The sequence below is a fragment of the Colletotrichum fioriniae genome (assembly GCF_027942845.1).
Source record: "Colletotrichum fioriniae strain IMI 355084 chromosome Unknown scaffold_7, whole genome shotgun sequence".
NCBI classification, from domain to species: Eukaryota; Fungi; Ascomycota; class Sordariomycetes; order Glomerellales; family Glomerellaceae; genus Colletotrichum; species Colletotrichum fioriniae.
The window spans coordinates 435,375-457,754 of NW_027076843.1; the positions used below are offsets into that span (position 1 = coordinate 435,375).

Sequence of the window (22,380 nt, forward strand, 5' to 3'; positions counted from 1 at the left end):
GCGCCGGCCGCCCTCTGTGACTCTCTTAGTGACAAGCGTCTCTCATTCTCCTCTCACACATAATCTCACTTGTTACTCACTCACCATAGGTACGCATCGCTCATCTTCCAGGCTTCCCCACTCCAGAAACGCCACTTACCGCCAAGAAACACTGCGCCGTGGCACGCGCAGGAACTGGGAAAAAAAAGGCATGAGGGACAAGTCAAGAGTGAGAGAAGTGTGTGAGAGTTCACCCTTCGGATGAGAGGGGGCCACCCGCGAGCCGGGAACGCCTTGATAGCCCAACGCTTCCACATACTGTCTACGGTTACGGACCGAAACTATCGCGTGATACCGAATCTTCAATTCCTGTGGAATTCCAATGCAGACTTCGAGTAGGTAAGGTGCTGCAAGCGCTGCTCACAAATCCGTCCCGACCGACGTAAAAGTATCATCGGCTCTCGTCTGTATCCGTACTCGTAGGCAGCTCAAGTGCTCAGCTCCTCCCCATCACAAACACCAGCCAGCCAGGATCACCACCCAAACGCCAGCTCAGCTCGATGGGTGTCCCATGATGACGACGGGCATTTTTCTGCCCTAGCCTTTTTACGTCTCCACACTTTCATTTGCGATCCCCCCCGTTTCCCTTCAGTTGTTATTGATCTTCAAAGTATCCGTACCTATCTCTAGACTGTAGTCCGCACCTTCGACCCTCGATGGGCCAAGACTCACCGGCGCTCGCCGTAGCGTTGGGTAGCCGAATCACAACAAACTTGCAAGACGCCTGAAGAAAGAGAAAGGAAAAGAAAACTTTGCCCCCAGCGGCCTTCACTAGATTGAGACTCGAGAGAGACATCAGCCGTAAGCTAGTAGAGCTTGCTAGTTCCAATATCTCCAGTGCTGAAAGGCTGAAAGCAGCTGTGGCTTTTCCACTATCAATCACCCTGCTCACCGGTGGCGCCTCGGTTTCTGTCTCTCTTCGCTTTTTTTCTTCTCTTGCGCTCTTTCAACTTTCAGGTGTGTTTCTCGTGTACGGATATGTCCCTTATCTCCCCCTCACAAGCGCGCGCGCGTCACGGTCCTTCTGGTGCTTCATGCTTCTTTTCCAGGCCAGGGCCGTGTCCTCGACTTGTGGACCGTGTCTTCGCCAGTGTGCGTGTGTGCCTGTCTGTCTCTGCTTCTCACTCTCAGTGCTCACACTCAGTCCCTCCCCCCATCCACCACACCTTTGCACACACCTCGCCCTTCTGATTCTCATCCAGCGCCTCAGTGAGTGTCTCACAATGGAGCATGGCTGCGACTCACCCTGCTTGAGCCTGCCACAACACCACCAAGAATGTAGAAAGGCCAAGCATCCCGCCCAGGCACCCCGCAAACACGCTTGACGGTTGCTTGGCCTTTGGTCTCTAACCATCCCTCCGGCCCGTTGAACCTCGTGCTTCAACGTCTTCAGCAACTCCTCGAGACCCAGCAAAACTGCTTAAAGTCTGAACAATATCTGCCCCCCTCACTGGTGACGTTGACAGCCATGAGTTAACCTTTCCCCTGCCTGCCGATCAACACTCGCTGTTTGGCTCCCTCGTCTCCCACGGTGACTGAACCAACTGGGTGCTACCTATTACCCCTCCCTCATCCGAGACACGAGAGACAATCCCTCAACTCACCATCTGAAACGCCTATTCGTCCTTGACACGCATGGCACGAACCCTGAATTGCATATCCGTACATCATTGCAGAATGCGAGCAAGAAGGAGGGCAGAAAATAAAACTTAATCATTAAATACCTGGATGCTATCCGGGAATCGTCTCGTTCCAGAGAGAAGGGCATGACAGATCATCTTCTCTCTGTCCTGCGCGTACTGACTCTTGTCATAAACTCTGATCGTTGAACCGGAACCCCTCATCTTTCCCTTTCTTGCTATGTAAAATGGTATTTTGCGTATATGCGATAAAATCCGATGGAAGAGAACTAAGATCCAATCAGGAGACAGCGCCAAGAAACGTCTCGTCCTCTCTTCCTCCTTCTTTCTTTCTTATCCCCCTCTTCTTCATCCCATTTCCAAAAAAGGGAAAAGAAAACATTTCATCATGACATTACCCTACGGTCGCCCGCCAGGCCCTGCTTTGCGTTATCCACAGTCTATATGGGTATTTTGCCCCCCTATCCCGTACTCTCCTTTTCTAACTTCCCGGAAACCTGCCCAGCAAACCCAGTTTACCAGATGTCATCATCACTCCTGACCATCTCCAACGTGGGCGTCTTGGGCTCCAACTTCTTCATCCTCTTCCGGTCAGCCTTAGTGATGAGCGACGGCGTCATGGGCACGCAGGGCGTGAAAGGCTGGTAAGGCGAGTACGGCACCGCCATGCCGGTAGCCGGCGTGCGTGCCCCCGACGGCGACAGAGGTCCCGTGCGCGTGAACACGGTCTGCTTGGTGGTCTGCGATGCCAGCGACGGCGAGCTGAGCGCGGGCTCGTACGCGCGCAGAGGCAGGGATCCGCCAGTGCGGACTGCCGAAGGGGCCTTGGACCGGAACCCGGCTCCTGGCAGGGGCGAGGCGGGGAGCTGGAACGAGGATCCCGGCTTCGGGGACGAGGGTAGTGTGGAGCTGAATCGGGCGCCCGGCTTCGGGGATTGCGGTAGCCCGATGAGCGGCGCGGTCGACCGTTCTGAAACGGCCGAGTTGGGATCCATCTCGGAGGGCGCCGCCGACGGCTTGCGAACGTGGCCAATGGGGATCTGGCCGCCGATCCGCTCGTCGATGCTCTGGGTGCTCTCCGGAGAGTGATCCGGGCTGACGGGTGATACCTGGCCGTTGTGCTGGTGTACTCCGTACGGCATCTGCATCTGGCTCATGGGCACCGGGGGTGGCGGGGGCGGCGCGTACTGCCGCGGCGGTATGGCGTTCATCTCTTGGGCCTCCTGTCTCGGGAAAGTTCCTGTCATGGGCGTCATGATGGGTGACGAAATGCTAATACCCCGGACGTTCTTGTCCTTCTTGGGAGAACGCAGCGCCGAGAAGATGGATGAAGCTCTCGACTGCTTCTTCTCTGGCTTCTCTTCTGCCAGGTTCAGGTTGCCTGGCTTGTGCTTCTCCTTCCTCAGGGACGACTTGCTAAAGCTGGCATTCGTCGGTGTTGGTAGCTGAGGGTTGGCCGAGAGTACCGGCGATCCTTCCAGCTTGATGCCCTGCAGTTTGGCCTCCTCCTGCTCCATCACGTACTTGTACATCTCCTCAAGTTGCGTTTGCGCCATTTTCTTGTCTTTGGCGACGATTCTCTGGTCAACGGTAAAGTCTATTCCGGGCGCCTGGAGCGTTGACGTTGGTGTTGGGTTGACGTAAGGGGTCTGGGGAGTTGGATATTCCGGAGTCTGGTATTCCTCGGCACCGGGATACGAAAAGTTGCGGACGGGACTCCGGGGAATGCTCCTGGGCGAACTCGGCACCTCAAGGGTGAGTTTTGGGGGTGACTTTGGATCGTCAAGTGGCTCTTCGAGTCCACCCTCAAAGTTCACCTCGTCGTCACCGGCAGTGAGGGCCTCACGACGTCTTTTCGATAGTACGAGCAACAAACCGGCGACCAGCACCAATGATACTCCGTAGGAACCGACGATGGCGCCGATCTGGTAAGGGAGATATGCAGGGTCTCTGAGAGCGTTTGCAGATGCTGGCGGTCCGTCCTCTGGTGATGGTGCGGGATCCCAATCAATGTTCAACGGGTTGTTATTGCTGCGAGTCTCCAGGACAGACGGTGACGGGGCTGCGAGTGTGATGTGGCTGCTGCTGCAAAAGAAGAAGTAAAGAACGAAGGTCAAGAAGTGAAGTCGAGGACACGAGTTAAGAAGGGCTTGGACGGGTTTCATGGTGAGGTGGTGAGGACACCGCAACTCTTTTTAAAAGTCAAATCCAGCTTTGATGATCTTACCTCCTGGAGGAGGGTCCGAAACACATTGTGATGGAGAAGTTACATGGAAAGGCACGGATATGCGGCGTACAAAGGGTATATAGCGGCTGGTGAGGTTCGGCAGTGCGTCGAGATTGGCGCTGACCGTGTGCTCTGGACTCTGACTTGCTGAACACCCAGGTACGACGCCTGCGAAGCGGTCGCACTTGCATGATGGCGTCGATAAAATAGCGCCCAAAATGGCTCGTGGCTATTAATGTCGTCTGCAGAGGAGGCGGGAGCATCAAGGGCTTCCCGGGATGTGGTTGGACGGATCGACGTGATGGCAGGGGGCCGTAAGCGCCGAGGATGGCTGCCGGGGGCATGATTGGGTTGCTCCGTCACATCCAAGTTGATCCAACCCCGCGCCGTGCCACCCTTCATTGTCGTTCAACAAGAACTCTGGCAACTCAATTCGTCCTCGCAGGGCAATAAACCATGCCCTGCCATGCCCTGTCATGGCCCCAAAATGGTTGACCACTGAGAGTCGGAATCACCGTGGTTTGTCGTGAACAGTGGTGAAAAAAGAGGAGCGGTTCCCAGGTCAGCTGTTCAGGTGGTTCCGCCTGTCGTCCTCGCTTCTCATCCTGTCTCTCAAGTCTTCTCCAGTCTCGACTGCTGTGACCTGTCCAAGGGGACACATGCAAAGCGAATCCAGTCCCCCATTTCCAGGCCCAAGTCCCGGCAGCGGGAAGGCCATCCCTGCGTTGGCCCCATCACTATCTCTTTCTGACCGCATGAGCTGCTGCAATAGGGCACAACGTTATTGCACTGGCCTTGCCCTCTGGAGCATCGCATCACAGGCGTCCTCGAATGGGATCTCTGCTCAAGTGTGACTTCACATTGCGGGCAGCATTAAAGCGTGATGATCGCAACCTCATCACCGTGATAGGACCGACGCTGTTCTTCTCCCATCGAGCGACATCGACCGATGGAACGTTGACTTTTGTTTCTGCCCGTTAAGTTGAGTTGCTCCTGTTTCTCATTCACGACGGAAGGGAAAACCTTGGGCGAGCACGGGTGATTGTCCGTTCGCTTTCGGCGGGTAGCGAACAACCCTTCGCGAGTCATCAAAGCAACAATAAGGAGAACAGACTTTGTCCGAGCGATGCTTATTCGCTTTGCCCAATGGACCGTTCCGTGGTTCCTTACACACTTCCAGCCGGTCGTTGCCGGTCTGGCACGTCTGGGTGTGATGGAAACGGCGGGATGGGACTCTTGATCGAGAAAAAAAAACCAAGAGCCAGCTTGTCGAATCAGCGCCACGCATAATGGTTTTGGCATAGACTCTAGAGGAAGGGGGGCTGTGGTGTTCACCCCGCGGAGCTCAACCGATAAAACGTCGGCGAATGCATCCGGATCCGAGAGCAGTGTGACTGCACCGCCTATTGAAACCTGTCGATGATTGCCGCAATAGGGCTTCTTTTGCCTGAGCGTTTGAGGAGCATCGAAGCAACGGAAGAAGCCAAACTGAATCGTCGGGTCGCCTAGTGGCTGAGTAGAATACGTGGTTCATGTCTCAGTGGGTGACTTTGAATTCGTGAATTAAGTCGCAAAAACAAAGAAGCCATCGACGAGAGTTTAGCGGTCCGGTATGGGAGTATTCCCCTGCTGCCTCAGTGCAAGCTACAGGTGGGTCGCGGAGCTTTGCGGATCTGCGGATGCACGTGCGCGGCGAGGTATCCTTGTCAGGGGCCGCCTTCCACGTGAGAGATCACCTGATGTCGTGCCAGGTACACAGGTACCGCGATGTTGACCTGGGTGCCGGTGCCACGGTCAAAGAACTTTAGACGCGTCAACAGAGCCTGAGGACGCGACCCTCTTCATTGGGAAGCGATAATCAAGCGGAGCATTCACTGTTGGACTGCATTCTGTATACCAATCTTTGCAATTCACTTCTCTTCCTCGCCAATGATCGCCGTACGACAATGAACTCGTCAAGTTCGGCCCCAGGTCCGGCCGAATCCATCCTTGCGACGTTGAATCCAGCACAACGTCGCGCCGTCACGTCCAAGAATGCCACTGTCGCTATCCTGGCTGGCCCTGGAAGTGGCAAGACACACACCTTGACATCCCGTGTCGTTTGGCTTGTGGACAATGTTGGATATGCGCCCACTGACATGATTGTCGCCACTTTCACGGTCAAGTCTGCACGGGAGATGAAGGAGCGCATCTGCAAGGCCCTTGGAGATGACCGGGGAAGGAAGATTGTCCTCGGTACATTTCACAGTATTGCTCGCCGCTACCTGGCTGCCTATGGCAAGCGTATAGGACTTGATGAAAAGTTCGCCATTGCCGACGATGGAGACTCGAGAGCCATTATCCAGAGAATATGCAAACGATTACAGCTATCAGTCGATCCTCCTGCTGCAAGATCATGGATCAGCAAGAAGAAGGCTAGAGGTGACAATCAGGCACCAGTAAAACGGAACGGCAAACCAGTACCCGAAAACCGCGACTTGGAAACATGCTTTCGAGAGTATCAAAGTCACCTCGAACGGTCGAATCTGCTTGACTACGACGATTTGTTGACTAAATGTGTGGAGCTACTTCGGAAGCACCCTTCTTGCGTTGCCAATGTCCAGGCTGTGCTCATTGACGAGTACCAAGACACCAATGGCATTCAGTACGAACTCATGAGGCTATTTGCTCAGGCACGAGAACGAATTACCATCGTGGGAGATCCGGACCAGAGCATCTACGGTTGGCGTTCCGCCGAAATCAAGAACCTATACCGTCTGCTAAAGGACTATCCTAAAGCGGACGAGATCTCCCTAGAGGAAAACTACCGTTCGTCGCAAGCAATCCTGGATGTTTCCCTGAAGGTTATCCAGCAAGACAAGAAGCGTTACCAAAAAGTGTTATTACCTATCCACAACAAAGGCACACGACCAGTTCTCCGAAGACTCAAGTCTTCAGCTGTGGAGGCCGAATGGATTGTGTCTGAAATCAAGAGAGCCTTGCTGATGGCCGGCAAGATGCTGACCTACGACGATGTAGCCATTCTCCTACGGTCGGCATCGCTTTCCAGGCACGTCGAATCTTCTCTAGGAAAAGCAGGCATTGCCTACAAAATGGTTGGCGGTTTCAAATTCTATGACCGCGCTGAGGTCAAGGTGATTCTTGATTACCTACGCGTCATTCACCAGCCCGACAACAACGACGCAGTGGCCCGCATCATCAACGTGCCCCGCCGTGGCGTTGGAGATACAACCATCAAGTCCCTTCTTGAGGAAGCCGAGAACTCTAAGCTCAGTATTTGGGGTTTGCTAAACAAGCATTGCCGCGGAGAGCGCCAGGCAAAGACGAATATCAAAAAGGCAATGGAGCAGAAGATTAGCGCAGAGCTTCTCCGACTGATTTCTGGGATCAGAAGGAAGATCGAAGAGCCCCCAGCCGGGAGTCCATACTACCACTTGGTCGACCTCATCCATAATCTGCTTTCACAGCTCAACTTCCAGAAGTACCTTCAGGAGAACTACCCCGAAGAGCACGAGACGCGATGGGCCAACGTCCAGGAATTCATCAGTCTGGCGGGCGATTTTATGCGAGACTTGAGCGCTACAGCAGAGGAGGATCGTCTTCCAGTGATCGATGGAGTCCAGCAGGTGCAAGAAAATGACGCCTTGGGCCGTTTCTTGGCAAACGTCTCCTTGGCGTCGGACGCGCAGCAAAAGGGAGATGCGGAGAACAAGCCGACTGTAACCATCTCAACTATCCACGCAGCCAAAGGTCTTGAATGGCCCATTGTCTTTGTACCAGCAGTATACAATGGATCCATACCACACTCGAGGTCCGAGGATCTCGACGAGGAACGTCGGCTACTCTATGTGGCCATGACGCGTGCGCAAACACTCCTTTACCTCAGTTGCCCAATGTACAGCTCGCAGAATGGAGGAAACGGAGGCGAGCGTACTGAGCTATCGCCTTTCATCCCATCAGAGATTCATCCGTATTTTAGGAAAACCGGTCCATCCTTTGAGCCCGGGATCCTTCAGGAGATGGGGCGCATTCTTGGAAGGGAGAAAGTCGTGCCAACGCAACACAAGGTGTACAAGGAACTGCCGCCCATGGAACGGCCCGAGGACAACTTGTGGCCCGAAGATCCGGAAGACTCCTTTGGCGAGAGAGGTGTGGGTGGGAGAAACATGCCCTGGGCACAGAGACGCCCTCGGGCACAGGCAACTTCAGCATCAGAAGAGGGTGATTCCCAGCCGATACCCACCTGGCACACATCTACAACAATGGACAGTGCTTCCAACTTCACTCTGCCAGGCTTTACGACTGCAAGCGCGGCACGGGAGATGCTGGCTGCTGCAAGGGAGATGGCCGCATCCGCTCACCAGAACGACTCTGGGCCTCAAAAGTCCGTCGCGCCTAGGAAGGGAACGTCGAAGCGGCCGGCCGATCAGCGAAGTCTTCTGGGATTCGTCAAGAGGACTAAATCCGATTTATCGGATACATCCTATCCCTCAACACATCGTCCAGCAGCTCCCGAGCCACGATCGGTTGCTCAAGAGCTTCCAGAGTTGCCAAACTTGCACCAAGCGCAGCGTCCTGTGAATGCCATTGAGCCAGGCCTCGGCGGTCACCGACTCGGACAGGGGAGAATGCCCGCTAAACCAGTAAGACCAGCTTTCGAAGGCACCGCGGGGCCAAAGAAGCACTACACAAACTTCTCGAGCTCCCCGCCTCGAGCAAAGTCTCCCGAAAAGGAGAATCAAGACATGAACGAGCCACCGCCGGTCCGGGAACGGCCGGCGAGCTGCTTACACACGACCACGACTACGAATGGCTTTGGGGGATTCAAACGGCCGGCGGCGTTGAAGAAGGAAGGAGGCCTTGCGCCAATAGACCGGCTGAGGAAGCCCTTCAAGCCACTGACGATTAACAGATCATGAGGGTATGGTCATGGCTTCTTGCTTGGACTTTTGCGGCGTTGACTGTGGGCACGGCGTTGCTCAGGTGTTGACTGGACATACCTTGTAGTATGATGATGGGAGAACACTAGATCTGTACATGGAACATTTTGGTTGTAGAAATGCTTACCTCAGGCACTTGGCTCTAGTGATAGGCTCGATACAAGCCCAATAGGGAAAACCAAAGTCCTCGCGACATACCTAAGACATGGCATTATTCCTCCGAGCTGACGGGCACGTCTCCACTTTTCCCGGGTGCAGTCGGCTGGGGTGTGCCACCTTCACGCTTAGGCATGTCGTTTTACGATGACTCCAGCGCATCCTTCGTAAATATGGCAGACGCTCGGGTCGTAAATAACGGCGGGCGGAGGATATAAGTCGCCAAAAGAACAGCGCAATGTGACCAACGAAGCTATCTGGAAGATGCTATGAATCAAAATACAAGAGCAGCTCTCTTTCAAGAACAAGCCTACATTCTCATTTCCTTCAGAACCAAGCCTCCCAGGAACCCGACATAAGCCAAGAGCCATGTCCGCAGCAACAACTCGTATCGCAACAAGAGCTCTCATCCTCCCCGGAGGCCTCCGGAGCCGGGCGCTCCATCGCGCAGCCTTCTCCACCACGCCGTACCGGACCGCCGGCGGCACTGTACAGGGCAAAAACAGCAGCAGCAATAACGTCAACGGCAACAGCAACAAAGCAGGACGAGAAGATATAATTGAGATCCCTGCATTCAATCTTCGACATATCAGTTCGAGTCCCAGAGCGCGGTTCTGGCTGGTCACGGGGTTTTGTGTGATTGCGAGCGTCGAGATGTATGGGTGGTATAACTTTGGGCCGAAAGATTTTGGGGTGGGAGGGGAAGGGGGAGGATGAGTGATGCTGCTGCGAGCTGACGATTATTTTGAGAGGGATCCGTTCGTATTTGAAGAGAGGCCCGAGGTCAATCATTTCTACCACCACCTTGTATAAATATGGCAATAAATGTTACACGGCCTAAGTTAGGCACAGCACAACCATGTGGGTGCGATGTTCTGCAGCTTTCTGCTCAGAGCTACCGAGATCTTGCCTTACTCTTAGTTATGTTCCATTTTCTGGCATCGTAGTCGTATCATGCGTGTTTTATTTTAACGGCAGTACTCATCTTCCCTTAGTAAGGGTCCTACGTTCCACCCGGAATATGTAAGCGTAAGGCAAGACTCGATAGGAGGCGATAGAAGTCCATTGGCTGATGGGTCCGTATGAGGTTTATTTCGAGTGAAGGTTCCATGAGAACAGGCTCACTCAAGACCTAGGCAGAAGTTTACCGAGAGGAATTTTCTCAGGCCTCTGCAACCCAGATAGATGGCTTGTCGAACCGTAAGCTTCGCCACGACCTTGGATACGAACATATACTACCCATGGAATCTGTTCAATAGCGTGGTCATTGGCCTCCACGAAGAGCTTTTTGTCGCGACATTCCGATATGAATCAGTCTCGTCAGGGTTCGACTGGAAGATGGGCACTCAACACGCTTGTGCGGACGATTTCCTTGAATATGCCAATGAGGTTTCAATTATTGGTAATGAAGATCCCTAATTACTTTTGATAATAAGGTATGCTCTACCAGGAATATTTCCTACTCAAGAATATGATAGATGTCTGGAAGGCCATGGCACAGCGTGTGGTGAACTTCAAGACATAATCAAGTCTAGAACCGAAACCTTCGGGCCGAACCTTGAGCGGAAGTGAATTGAAGTGTCCGAATAGACCCTCACGTCCGGGGGGAATCCCCGCGTGGGCCTCCGGAAGGGCAGCCGACCATGTGCCGCATTGGGCAGGTACCTGACTAAGAGAGGGACTGTCATCGTGACGCCATTGATTCTGCGGCAGTGACAGCGGAGTGGCTGGGAAGGAATCCGCCAATCAAATGGTCCCCAAGCTCCTCCAAGGGCCCCAGCCGAGAGCGAGTGGTGGCCCCACTTCTGCAGGCAGGAAGCACCAGCAGCCGGTCGGGTGGGTGCGGCGTTGCGTGGTTGAGGTGTGAGATGCACCTCAGGCAGTTCCGCAGTGGCCTGTGGTGGGTGCCAGCACTGAGACACCCGCTGCCGCTGCTGTTTCTGGTGCAACTTGAGGTGGATGACGCAGGCACGCCGTACACGCGGGCGGAAGAGTCGCAAGTGCAAGTGCGCCACACGAGCAGCAGCCCACCGCACCTACCTTACCGGAGCTCCCAGAAAGCTTGCTACCTACCTTACCCCAGAGGCAGGCGCACCCGGACGGTACCTTGAGGTAGGTATCGTGTGTCACTGCAACCACCCAACCTCCATCCGTCCCTCTCATTCCACACCCAACATCTGCCATCAACCCGTCCATCGTCCCTTGCTTTTGGGTCTTCTTGCGCGACGGACGTCTCTTTCCTCCATCTCTAATCATCGTCGCATATTCCTCAATATTCTTCTTTTTCAGCATACTACTCCACCAGTAACCCGACCCTAGCCGCTGAGCGGCACACACCACGCCCACGATGACGCTGTTGAAGCTGCTCGGAGCTGGCGGCCTGCTGCTGGCTTCCCTGAGCAGCAGTGTTGCAGCAGAGCCATTTACGCCGAAACATGAAGCCGGACGATGTGCCATGCGCGGCCATTGCGGCTCCAAGAGCTTCTTTGGCAAGCAGCTGCCCTGCCCCGACAATGGTCTGGCTACGGACCCCGATGAAGACTTGCGGAAGCAGATTGTCGACCTTTGCGGCGCTAAATGGAACTCTGGTCCGGTTTGCTGTGATGCTGAACAGGTAAGTCATCGGCGTCAAGAACTTGGCTGCTGTCCACCTTACTGATGTGTGCTGCTCAACAGGTCAAATCGCTTGCCTCCGAGCTCGGCACCCCGAACCAGATCGTTTCTTCCTGCCCGGCCTGCAAGGACAACTTCTTCAACCTGTTCTGCACCTTCACGTGCTCTCCCGATCAGTCCCTTTTCCTAAACATTACAAAGACCCAGGAGAAGAACAAGAAGACTATGGTCACAGAGCTGGACCAGCTCATCTCAAAGGAATATGGAACTGGATTCTTCGACAGCTGCAAGGAGGTCAAGTTCGGTCCCTCCAACTCCAGGGCCATTGATTTCATCGGAGGCGGCGCAAAGAACTACTCCCAGCTGCTTAAGTTCTTGGGAGACGAGAAGGTCATTGGATCGCCCTTCCAGATCAACTTCCCCACCGAGTACACCGAGCCGGGCATGGCCCCTCGCGACATGACCCCGAAGAAGTGCAATGACGAGGATCCCAACTATCGCTGCGCTTGCGTCGATTGTCCTGCTGTCTGTCCGGAGCTCCCGGCCGTCTCGAAGCCTGGCGAATGCCATGTTGGTCTTCTGCCCTGTCTGTCGTTTGCGGCCATCTTCACTTACAGCGTCCTCCTGTTCGCTGCCATCGCAGCCGTTGTCGGACATGTTGTGTGGAGACGCCGTGCCAAGAGAGAGAGTGAGCGACTCCGACTCCTGCAAGATGCGTCTCCCAGCGACGATGAGGATGAGGGCGACCTCGTTCAGAATGGGGCCATGTTTGATAGACCCCAGAGATACTACAAGATCAACACCTGGTGCGACGCGGCCTTCAGCAAGCTCGGCCACGCTGCAGCGCGCTACCAAGGAATCACCATTGGTGTTACACTCATCGTCGTCGTTATTCTCAGTGCCGGTTGGGTTAGGTTTGACCTCGAGAAAGACCCTGCGCGTCTCTGGGTTAGCCCCACGTCTCCTGCTGCTCAAGAAAAGGCTTTCTTTGACGAGCAGTTTGGTCCATTTTACCGCGCCGAAAAGGTCTTTTTGGTCAATGACCAGCACTCCAGCGGCCCAGCCCCCGTTCTCAGCTACGATACGCTGATCTGGTGGATGGGTGTCGAGAAGAGCGTCAAGCAGCTGAAGGGCCCGAAGTTCGGCGCGACCCTCAATGACATCTGCTTGAAGCCTACCGGCACCTCCTGCGTTGTCCAGTCCGTGGCGACCTACTTTGGCGACGAGCCCTCCCTTGTTGGAAAGGATGACTGGGAGGATCAACTGCGACAGTGCGCAAAGTCCCCCGTCGAGTGCCGTCCTGATTTCGGCCTTCCTCTCGAGCCGAACATGATTCTAGGCGGTTACGATGATGACCCCGCTGCTGCTCATGCCATGACTGTCACCTGGGTCGTCCAAAACGCAGCTGAAGGTAGCCCGGCCGTTGAGCGTGCCATGGACTGGGAGGTGGCGCTTCGCGACCGCCTTCTCGAGGTTCAGCAAGAAGCTTCGGACCGAGGACTTCGACTTTCATTCTCTACCGAGATCAGCTTGGAGCAGGAGTTGAACAAGTCAACCAATACCGATGCCAAGATCGTCGTCATCAGCTACATCATCATGTTCCTATACGCTTCTCTCGCCCTCGGATCTACTACGCTGTCATTCCGGGATATGATCAGGAACCCAGCTGTTGCTTTGGTCCAGTCCAAGTTCTCACTCGGCGTTGTTGGCATTCTGATTGTCCTGATGTCCATCAGCGCCTCCATCGGTCTTTTCTCCTGGTTCGGACTCAAGGCAACGCTCATTATTGCTGAGGTCATTCCCTTCATCGTTCTTGCTGTCGGTGTAGACAATATTTTCCTCATCGTTCACGAGTTTGAGCGCGTTAACGTGAGCCACCCTGATGAGATGGTCGAGGAGCGTATTGCCAAGGCTCTGGGACGAATGGGTCCGTCGATTCTTCTCTCAGCTATGACCGAAGTTGTCGCTTTTGCGCTCGGAACGTTCGTAGGTATGCCCGCGGTGCGCAACTTTGCCGCTTACGCCGCTGGGGCTGTCTTTATCAACGCCATTCTTCAGATCACGCTCTTCATTTCAGTCCTGGCCATGAACCAGATCCGCGTGGAGGACCACAGGGCAGATTGTATTCCCTGCCTGCAGGTCAAGGCAGCCCGTGTCCACCTGAGTGGCGGAAACGGCAATGCCAATGCGCGTTTCTACGAAGTCCCAGAAGAGAGCTGGCTGCAGCAATTCATCCGCCGTACATACGCACCAGCAATTCTCGCGAAGCAGGCCAAGGCTATCATTATTGCCGTCTTCTTGGGTCTCTTTGCCGCTGGAATCGCACTTATTCCTGAGGTGCAACTTGGCCTGGACCAGCGCGTTGCCATTCCCGACGGCTCTTATCTCATCCCCTATTTCAACGATCTTTACAAATACATGGAGACTGGTCCTCCTGTCTACTTTGTCACCCGAGAGTTCAACGCGACTGCGCGCAAGAACCAGCGCGAGATTTGCGCAAGATTCACCACCTGCGACCAATTCTCCCTCTCCAATATCCTGGAGGGTGAGCGAAAGAGACCTGACGTCTCATACATTTCGTCGCCCGCTGCCAGCTGGATTGATGATTTCTTCTTGTGGCTTAACCCTGACCTTGGCGATTCGTGCTGTGTTGAGAACGGCAAGGCATGCTTCGCTGACCGCAACCCACCATGGAACATCACCCTGTCGGGTATGCCCCAGGACGGCGAGTTTGTCCACTACCTCGAGAAGTTCCTCAAGGCACCCACCAACGACGACTGCCCGCTCGGTGGCCAAGCATCATATGGTAATGCTGTGGTGGTGGACTCAGAGAAGGATACGATCCCCGCCAGTCATTTCAGAACGATGCATACCCCGTTGCGCAGCCAGGACGACTTCATCAACGCCATGTCGGCAGCCCGAAGAATCGCATCCGACATTACAAAGTCAACGGGTGTTGAGGTCTTCCCTTACAGTCTTTTCTACATCTTCTTTGACCAGTACGCCAGTATCGTCTCGCTCACAGGAGCTCTCCTCGGTTCGGCGGTGGCAATCATCTTTGTCATTGCATCCGTCCTTCTGGGATCCCTCATGACGGCGCTGGTTGTCACAGTCACAGTCTGCATGACTGTTGTCGATATTATCGGAGCCATGGCAGTCTTTGGCGTGTCACTAAACGCCGTGTCGCTGGTCAACCTGATTATCTGCGTCGGCATCGGCGTGGAGTTCTGCGCGCACATTGCGAGGGCTTTCATGTTCCCGTCGCGCACCGTCATGGAGCGCGCCAAGAACCGTTTCCGTGGTCGTGACGCCCGCGCTTGGACGGCTCTGGTCAACGTGGGAGCGTCTGTCTTCTCTGGCATCACCGTCACCAAGCTTCTGGGAGTGTTCGTGCTGGCGTTTACCAGGTCGAAGATCTTTGAGATTTACTACTTCCGAGTGTGGCTGTCTCTGGTCGTTTTCGCAGGCACTCACGCTCTCATCTTCCTCCCCGTTGCTCTCAGCTTGTTTGGAGGAGAGGGCTACGTTGACCCCGAGAGCGAAGGCGGCATCGAGGAGGATCTTGCCAGCCGCAGATACCGGGCTCTCGTCCCGGACGAGGAGACTGATTCGGACGACGACTATTAGAATGATTATGGCTCTACCTAGGTTTTGTAATAATAGTGTTGGGAGTAAATAAAGTGGGATTTTGCATTTCGTCCAAGTGTGCCTTTTTTGGAGATTATCTTTGCAAAAGTCATGATGATTTTCTTCCAATCACGCTGGCCCGTGGTAGAACGTGCAAGTTTGGGGCATGGGCAGGTCAACAGCCAATATCGTTACCTTAGGCACCATGGGAGTTTAGGGAATTCTGCAAGTCTTACTTTGATCGTACCTTGATTGAAGAACCGGAGGCTGGGCATCTGGCATGGCAATCCATGGGGATGCGAGTGATGTAACTACATACTAGGCGAACAGCAAGCCTGACGTGCCGGGCACGTCTGGTGCGGCGTGTCACCACCAACGGCGATGTGCCACATCGGCGGGCGGGAGCAGAAGTGGATTGCGGTGACATGGTTTGACAGCGCATCATGCCCATTGGGTGTGGGTTGGGCTGTAGCGCGGGGTGGTGGTACCACGGTCAGTGGTGTTCGTTAAGCGTTCATGGTCTACGGATGGCATCGCAGTGTCTGTGGACTGAGATGAGAGACATTGGGTTATAGTTCTTGTGTTGAGCTTGTTGAAGCTGAAAGTGTCAAAGACTGGATAGAGTAGATGAATATTCTATTTTAGGGGTCCAACATCTAGTTTTCCATCCCATGTGTTTTCTTCATACCGAAACTTGAAAGGTGCTATATGGAGACTTTTTTAGTCACGAGAGAAGCCAGAATTTTTTCAGACGAAAAATCCGCCCCCCCTACGGAGACTCTATACCTTTGTAGTCAGACATAGATGATACTTTTGTAATACGAAGAGGGAAATACAATTAAATCAAAAAGTAGCCGGGGCCCGAGAGACGGGGCTTTGGGAGGGGAGCTTCACCTGAGGGTCAAATTTCCGTATAATAAATTGGCGGGCTTTTCTTGTCGCTCGTGCCCCTTTGCGACTCGTAACTTTTGTAAGGGTCTCATAGTCACTCAATCGTCTCTGCGCCGCACAGAGAGAGCACAAGACGCGTTCCTCTCCTAGCAAAGGCCGCGGCGCGTGAGATGGACCGGACGGTTGATAGCTAGTCAGGCTAGTTCAGGGGTTCGCTGATGACGGCCTCGGTATTGGGAATTGGTGATGGGCAGCCTTATTCATCGCGGTCGTACCTCTGCAAGTGCTATGCAACTGTAGTGTACAGAAAACTGCAGCCTCAACTGCTTTGCCCTCTCGTCCATGAGTTGTCCAACTCCATGGTCTTCTGGACCCTCTCATCTGATACTCGGCCACTGGGCCTGGCCTTGCTGGGACGAATGGACAGAAGGACTGGACACAGTGGACAGTCCAACGCAGTCAATGCCATACCTGCGCCGATCCCGCGAGGCAAAGGTCTTGTGACGCCGTTTGGGCGCTGAGCGAATGGAAACGAGTTATCCAGAGGTTGCATAAAGATGATGGAACAGGCGCTTCCTGGGGCCGAGATTTGGGGGGGGACAGAAATGTTTGGAACGTGGAGAGAGACACAAAAAGATACGTAGCTATGGATAGGGTACATGCGGTGGAGAACTTGAGAACCTGTCGAAGCCAATTGGACGCGCCAATGTCCCGTCAGCGAATGACAGGCTGCGAAAGGAGGGAGGGGGGGCCACCGCCCGAGCTCCCGAAGCGAGAGCCGCCCGCTGTCAGCACTGTCCACTGGTTGGCTCACCTCTGAGAGCTCGGGACCAGAGGTACCTTATCGCTGGTGCTGGCTGTCAGGGGTAAGGTACCGACCGCTAAACTTGTTTCCTCTTCCCAAGGCGAGGATGGGGGGAGCTTGAGAAACACCTCGCAGAGAAACAGAACGATAGAGCCTGAGGGCCATGTGGCAATGCTGTGAGAGGTTCCCAGGAGCCGTGTTCACTGTTCAGGCATCTGTTCGCGAGGAGGCCTGCATACCTACGCATCTTGGGTGGCTTCCGCCCAATGTTCTGGCCTGGCTTGCATACATCTCGCTGTTCTCGTCGGGTGTCAGTGCTTCAGACAGCTGGGGGACGCATCCTCTGCCTTAAGGTAGGTAGTGCAGCGCCTGTGCCGGGCATGCGTACATTGGATCGTCTCTAGAGCCTACCTTGGACAGAAGTAGGTACCTCATTCTACCCTTGGCTTGAGATGATGGTGGAAAAAGGGTCCTGTCTGTGATCTGAGGTACCTCACGGACAAAAGAAGTACTTGAAGCTTACGTAGTATGACTGATTGTTGGACATGGCCAGCGTCGTCTCCAGCGTCTCCATGTCCCCCATGTTGCTCCATCCGCCAATCTCGAAGCAACCCTTTCTTTTTTTTTCTTCTTCTACGGAGCACTGCGGAAATCCTCTACCAGGAGCCCAGGACCCATGGCCTTACCTAAGGTAGGTAATTAGACACCTCACCTTTCTCTCTACCTCACCCAAAGGTACTGGCTCAATTCCTTCCTCTGCTTTGGTCCAGCAATCTCCCAGCTCCCAATTCCTCTTCACCCCCCTCTCTCACACCTCTGTCCAGCTCTTTCGCCACTGTTCAGAGCTTCCCAACCTGTAGATATCACGACGACATTTCCGTGTCGTTTTGTGCGTCATTTGTTACTCTTGTTCCGGCTTTCCTTCCAACTGTTTTGTTGCCGTTGTTCTGTTGATTTCCCCTGCGGTGAAAGTTTAAGCTTTCCCAAACAAGGAAAGTCAAGCAGCAGCAAGGAGAAGGGGAAAAGGACAAGAAGCAGAGAAGAAGAAAGAAAAAAAAGCAGACGACCAAGCAAGACACCATCGCGTACAACGTGTCGCAAGGTAAGTCACAACAACCAAACACCTAAATTGTCCCTCTCTGGTCTCAATTGTCGTCTTTGAGACCTCAATGCAGCTCTGCATAACCATCTCAGAGACCTTCTTACCACCCCAGGAATGTTGGAATGCTGTGGCTCCCACCACAATGTTGCTCTTCCGCCTACTTCCCTCCTTCGTCTTTCCCAATTCCTGCAGATACCCGAGATCCCTTCTCCATCCCATCTTCATGAACTGCCCTGGCTGACCTGGATACGCGTAAGCAGAACTACCCGAACGACGACACCCTCTCCTCCTCCCGGACGTCCCACCATCGTCTACAACAATGTCCGACGCCGGTAGCTTCGAGGTCGTTCAGCACGACGAGGCCCCCAAGCCCGCCGCCGCTGCTGCTACCGCCACCACCTCGCCGAGCACAAAGTCCACCGTCTCGACTGCCTCTTCCCTGAAGAAGCCTGCTTCGAGCTCTGGAACCACCGCCGCCGCCGCCCGCCGCCCGACGACGTCCACCTCGAGCACCGGAAAGCCTGCGAGCACCACCTCCTCCACTACCTCCCGCGTCGCTGGCGGCCTGACCAAGCCTCCCACCCGTCCCCCCGGAAGCAGCTCCAGCACTGCCAGCAGCACCGTCCGCAAGCCCGCGAGTACTTCCTCCACCGCCACCCACCGCTCGCGACCCAGTGTATCCGCCTCCGAGGACGAATCCAAGAGGACCGCCCGCCGCACCTCCACTGTTCCCAGCAGCAGTGCCGCTTCCCCGAGCAAGGAGAGAAGGACTTCCACCCTCGGTACCGGCACGGCCGCCGCCAGGAAACCCGCCAGCTCCACCAGCAGCTCGTCCGCCGCTCCGCGACTCTCCTCGACGACATCGCGCACCCCGAACTCGGTAGCCCCGCGTCCCTCCTCGATCAGCTCCCGCTCCTCGGCCGCCACCGGTACCGGCGCTGTCGCCGAGGCCAAGAAGCGCCTGTCCACCGCCTCCACCTCGACCACCTCCGCCGCTCCCAGACGGTCCATCCGGCCCGATTCGTCCGGCGCCTCCGAGGCCCTTGGAAAGGAAGTCGAATCACTCAAGGCCCAGCTCACCGAGAAGGAGACCCAGCTCGCGGACAAGGAGTCGCAACTGAACGAGCTCAAGACACAGGTCCAGCAGACCCAGGACAAGCTCACCCAGTACACCGACGGGGTGAACAGAGATGCCGTTCAGGTGAGGAACGCCGTGTACAACATCCAAAAGGCCCACCAGGACCAGGTTACCGAGTTGAAGGCTAAGCAGACGGAGCTCGAGAACCAGGTGGATGAGGCCAATGAACATCTAATGGCCACCGATGCTGACTACGAGAAACAGCAGAGCGACTACACCGAGGCTGTCGCCGCCAAGGAAGCCGCCGAGGCCGAGCTCGCCTCGATGAAGCAGTCCCTCGAAACACTCCAAGCGGAGCATGACGAGAAGCTCAAGGAAAGCGAGTCCAACTTGGCCAAGGCCTCGGAGGAGCACGCCGCCAAGCTTGAGGAGCTGCAGAGCTCCCTGACGGACCAGCACAAGTCTGCTATTGACGCTCTCGAGGCCAAGCACAGCGAGGCGCTCAGCCAGGGCCAGTCAGCCTCCGCCGACAACGAGGAAGCGCTATCCAAGATGAAGGACAGCCACGAGACTGCCATCGCCGACCTCCAGAAGAAGATTGATGAGCTCACCGCTTCCCAAACCGAACTCGAGGCTGCGCACGAGAGCAAGGTCTCTGCCGAGGTCGAATCCCACAACACCAAGCTCGCCGCTGTTGAGGGTGAGATCGCCGAGCTCAAGACCAAGCTCGAGGCTGCCGAGAAGACCGCAGAGCAAGCCAAGGCTGATCTCGATGCCAAGACGGCTGAGCTGGCCGAGGTTCAGGCCAACGTCGCCGACCTGGAGAGCAAGCTTGCGGCTGCCGAGACCGACGTCGCCAAGGCCAAGGAGGAGGCTCTCGAGTTCCAGAAGCAGATTGACAGCATCAAGGAGGAGATCACCGCCAAGGATGAGGCTCTGGAGAAGGCCAAAGCGGAGCACTCTGCCCAGGTCAAGAAGCACGACGCCGAGCTCAAGCAGATTTCTCAGGATTACGAGGAGGAAATTGAGTCTCTCAAGGGAGACGCCTTCTTCAAGCGCAAGTTCCAGGATCTGGAGGTCAAGCACACCGAACTCGAGACCGAGCATGGCGACCTGAAGACCAAGCACACCGAGCTGGAGTCGCAGCACAGCGATCTCACCAACAAGCACGGCGAGCTGGAGTCGAAGCACACCGAGCTTACCACCAAGCACGGCGAACTCGAGACCCAACACGGCGACCTTTCCAAGAGCCTCGCTGACGGCACCGAGACAAGCACCAAGGCTCTCGAGGCGGCCAAGGCTGAGCTTGCCGCCGCCGTTGCTGCCCTGGAGGCACGGGAGGCCGAGCACCAAAAGGCGCTCGATGCTATCCGCGCTAGCCATGCTGAGGAATTGGAGGGCGCCAAGAGCGGAGCTTCTGCCGACAAGGACGCTCAGCTTGCCGAGCTCCAGAGCTTGAAGGACAGCCACGCGAAGCAACTCGAGATCCTCAAGTCTGACAGCGAGGCCAGCCTTGCCAAGGAGCTCGAGGCTCTCAAGGCCTCTCACTCTGAAGTTGTTGAGGCGCTCCACGCAGAGACTGCCGGCGACAAGGAGAAGCTGCTCGCCGAGATTGCCGCCGAGAGGGAGAAGGCCCTGGCGGAGAGCTCTGGTAACAAGGAAGAGCTTCTTGCTGCCCACAAGGAGGAGCTCGAGTCCATCACCAAGAAGTTGCGTGCCGATCACGAAGCCGAGCTCGCCGAGATCAAGGAGAAACTAGCAAGCACCCACGAGGCTGAGCTCGAGGAGGCCAAGGCTAAGCTGCAGCAGTCACACCAGGCTGAAATCGAGGAGGCCAAGGCCAAGCTTGCTGAGGCACACCAGGCCGAGCTGGCTGCCGCGAAGCAGGCTGGCGACAGCGTGCACACCGAGGAGCTTTCTACCCTTAAGCTTCAGCTCGACGAGGCCTTGACCCGCATCCGCGAGACCGAGACGTCGAGCGCGGCTGCTCTTGCCGAGGCCAAGAGAAACCTCGACGACTCTCACTCGGCTGAGGTTGAGAAGCTCATCTCCAGTCACGCCGAGCAGCTAGAGGCACTGAAGCAGCAAAGCTCTTCTGGAGCCCGGGCTGAGCTCGAAGAGATTAACAAGGCTCACACCAAGGTCGTGGAGGAGCTGACTAGCCAGTATGAGGCCAGAAACGAGTCCCTTGCCAAAGAGATTGAAAAGATCTCGGCCGATGCCTCCAAGCTCGAATCTGCCCTCCAGGCTGCCAAGGCGTCCGTTGCCCAGGCGGAGGCTGACAAGACCAAGACCCAGGCCAGCGCGGCTGAGCTCGAGGCTGCTCTCTCCGCTGCCAAAGACTCCATCAAAAAGGCTGAGACGGAGAAGGCCAGTCTCGAGGAAGAGCTCGGCGAGCTCGGTGCCATGATCTCGACTGAGAAGATGGCGCGCGCCGAGGCCGAGGCGGCTCTCGATGCCGTCAAGAACAAGACACCCGACACTGCTGAGGCGGACAACCTCCGCGAACAACTGAACAACACCAAGAAGGGCCTTGAACAGGAGCTCACCGTGGTACAAAAGAGCCTCACCATTGCCAAGCAGGAGGTCGAGGACGTGAAGGAGGACCTGCTGCTCGCGCAAAAGGAGCTTGAAGCATCTCAGTTCGAGGCCGATAAGCAGCTCAAGACCTACAAGGCCGACTACGAGGAGCTCAACGACACAATGACCAAGATCGTGGAGGAGGAGCAGGCCAAGCGCAGAGCGCTGGAGGAGCAGGTTGAGAGCCTGAGAAAGTCATTGGCCGACAAGCAGAAGGGCGTTGAGGAGTTCCAGGCGCAACTCAAGGTGAAGGATGCCGAGATTGCAGAGGCCAAGGTACGTGTTTCTGATCTTGTTATGCGCGGCTCAGGCGAATTATCACTAAAACAATGTAGGCCAACGCAACGACTGCCAAGCCTAAGGGACTTGCGGCCAGCAGATTCGCCGTTGGCGACGACGAAGACGACGAGGCGGACGGCTCAGCGGCCAAGCCCGCGGAAGGTGAGGAAGAAGACCATTCCTCTGAGGCACTGGCTGTGGTGCGAACGCCCTGCTTGATGCTCCCTTTGTTTGGAGAGACAGGACAAGAATGCTAACTCGTAATCTGCAGCTACAACGAGCTAGAGTCAACGCGAACCAAATCCACAACATGGACCGCGACATGCAGGAGAAGAACCTGGCCATGCTGGAGTCCATTACAGATTTCCAGCAATCACCTCACCTCAACAACAATAGCAACTAG

At 55.5% G+C, this 22,380-nt stretch overlaps 4 protein-coding genes across 4 annotated transcripts; 3 read left to right on the plus strand and 1 right to left on the minus strand.

Moving 5' to 3' along the window:
* Positions 1 to 2,194: 2,194 nt before the first annotated feature.
* Positions 2,195 to 3,932, minus strand: N0V96_006314 (uncharacterized protein; the record flags this gene model as incomplete). Its single annotated transcript, XM_053190829.2, has 2 exons — positions 2,195 to 3,741; positions 3,929 to 3,932. 2 exons carry the CDS (start codon positions 3,930 to 3,932, stop codon positions 2,195 to 2,197), a joined length of 1,551 nt encoding a protein of 516 aa, XP_053051747.2.
* Positions 3,933 to 5,852: 1,920 nt separating this feature from the next.
* Positions 5,853 to 8,825, plus strand: srs2 (ATP-dependent DNA helicase srs2; the record flags this gene model as incomplete). Its single annotated transcript, XM_053190828.2, has 1 exon — positions 5,853 to 8,825. One exon carries the CDS (start codon positions 5,853 to 5,855, stop codon positions 8,823 to 8,825), a length of 2,973 nt encoding a protein of 990 aa, XP_053051746.2.
* Positions 8,826 to 11,349: 2,524 nt separating this feature from the next.
* On the plus strand, positions 11,350 to 15,242 carry NCR1 (niemann-Pick type C- protein 1; the record flags this gene model as incomplete). Its single annotated transcript, XM_053190827.2, has 2 exons — positions 11,350 to 11,616; positions 11,679 to 15,242. The coding sequence occupies 2 exons, from the start codon at positions 11,350 to 11,352 to the stop codon at positions 15,240 to 15,242; spliced, it is 3,831 nt and encodes a 1,276-aa protein (XP_053051745.2).
* A 3,117-nt stretch (positions 15,243 to 18,359) lies between these two features.
* On the plus strand, positions 18,360 to 22,380 carry N0V96_006317 (uncharacterized protein; the record flags this gene model as incomplete). The annotated part of the gene is made up of 3 exons (XM_053190826.1): positions 18,360 to 21,974; positions 22,034 to 22,177; positions 22,249 to 22,380. 3 exons carry the CDS (start codon positions 18,360 to 18,362, stop codon positions 22,378 to 22,380), a joined length of 3,891 nt encoding a protein of 1,296 aa, XP_053051744.1.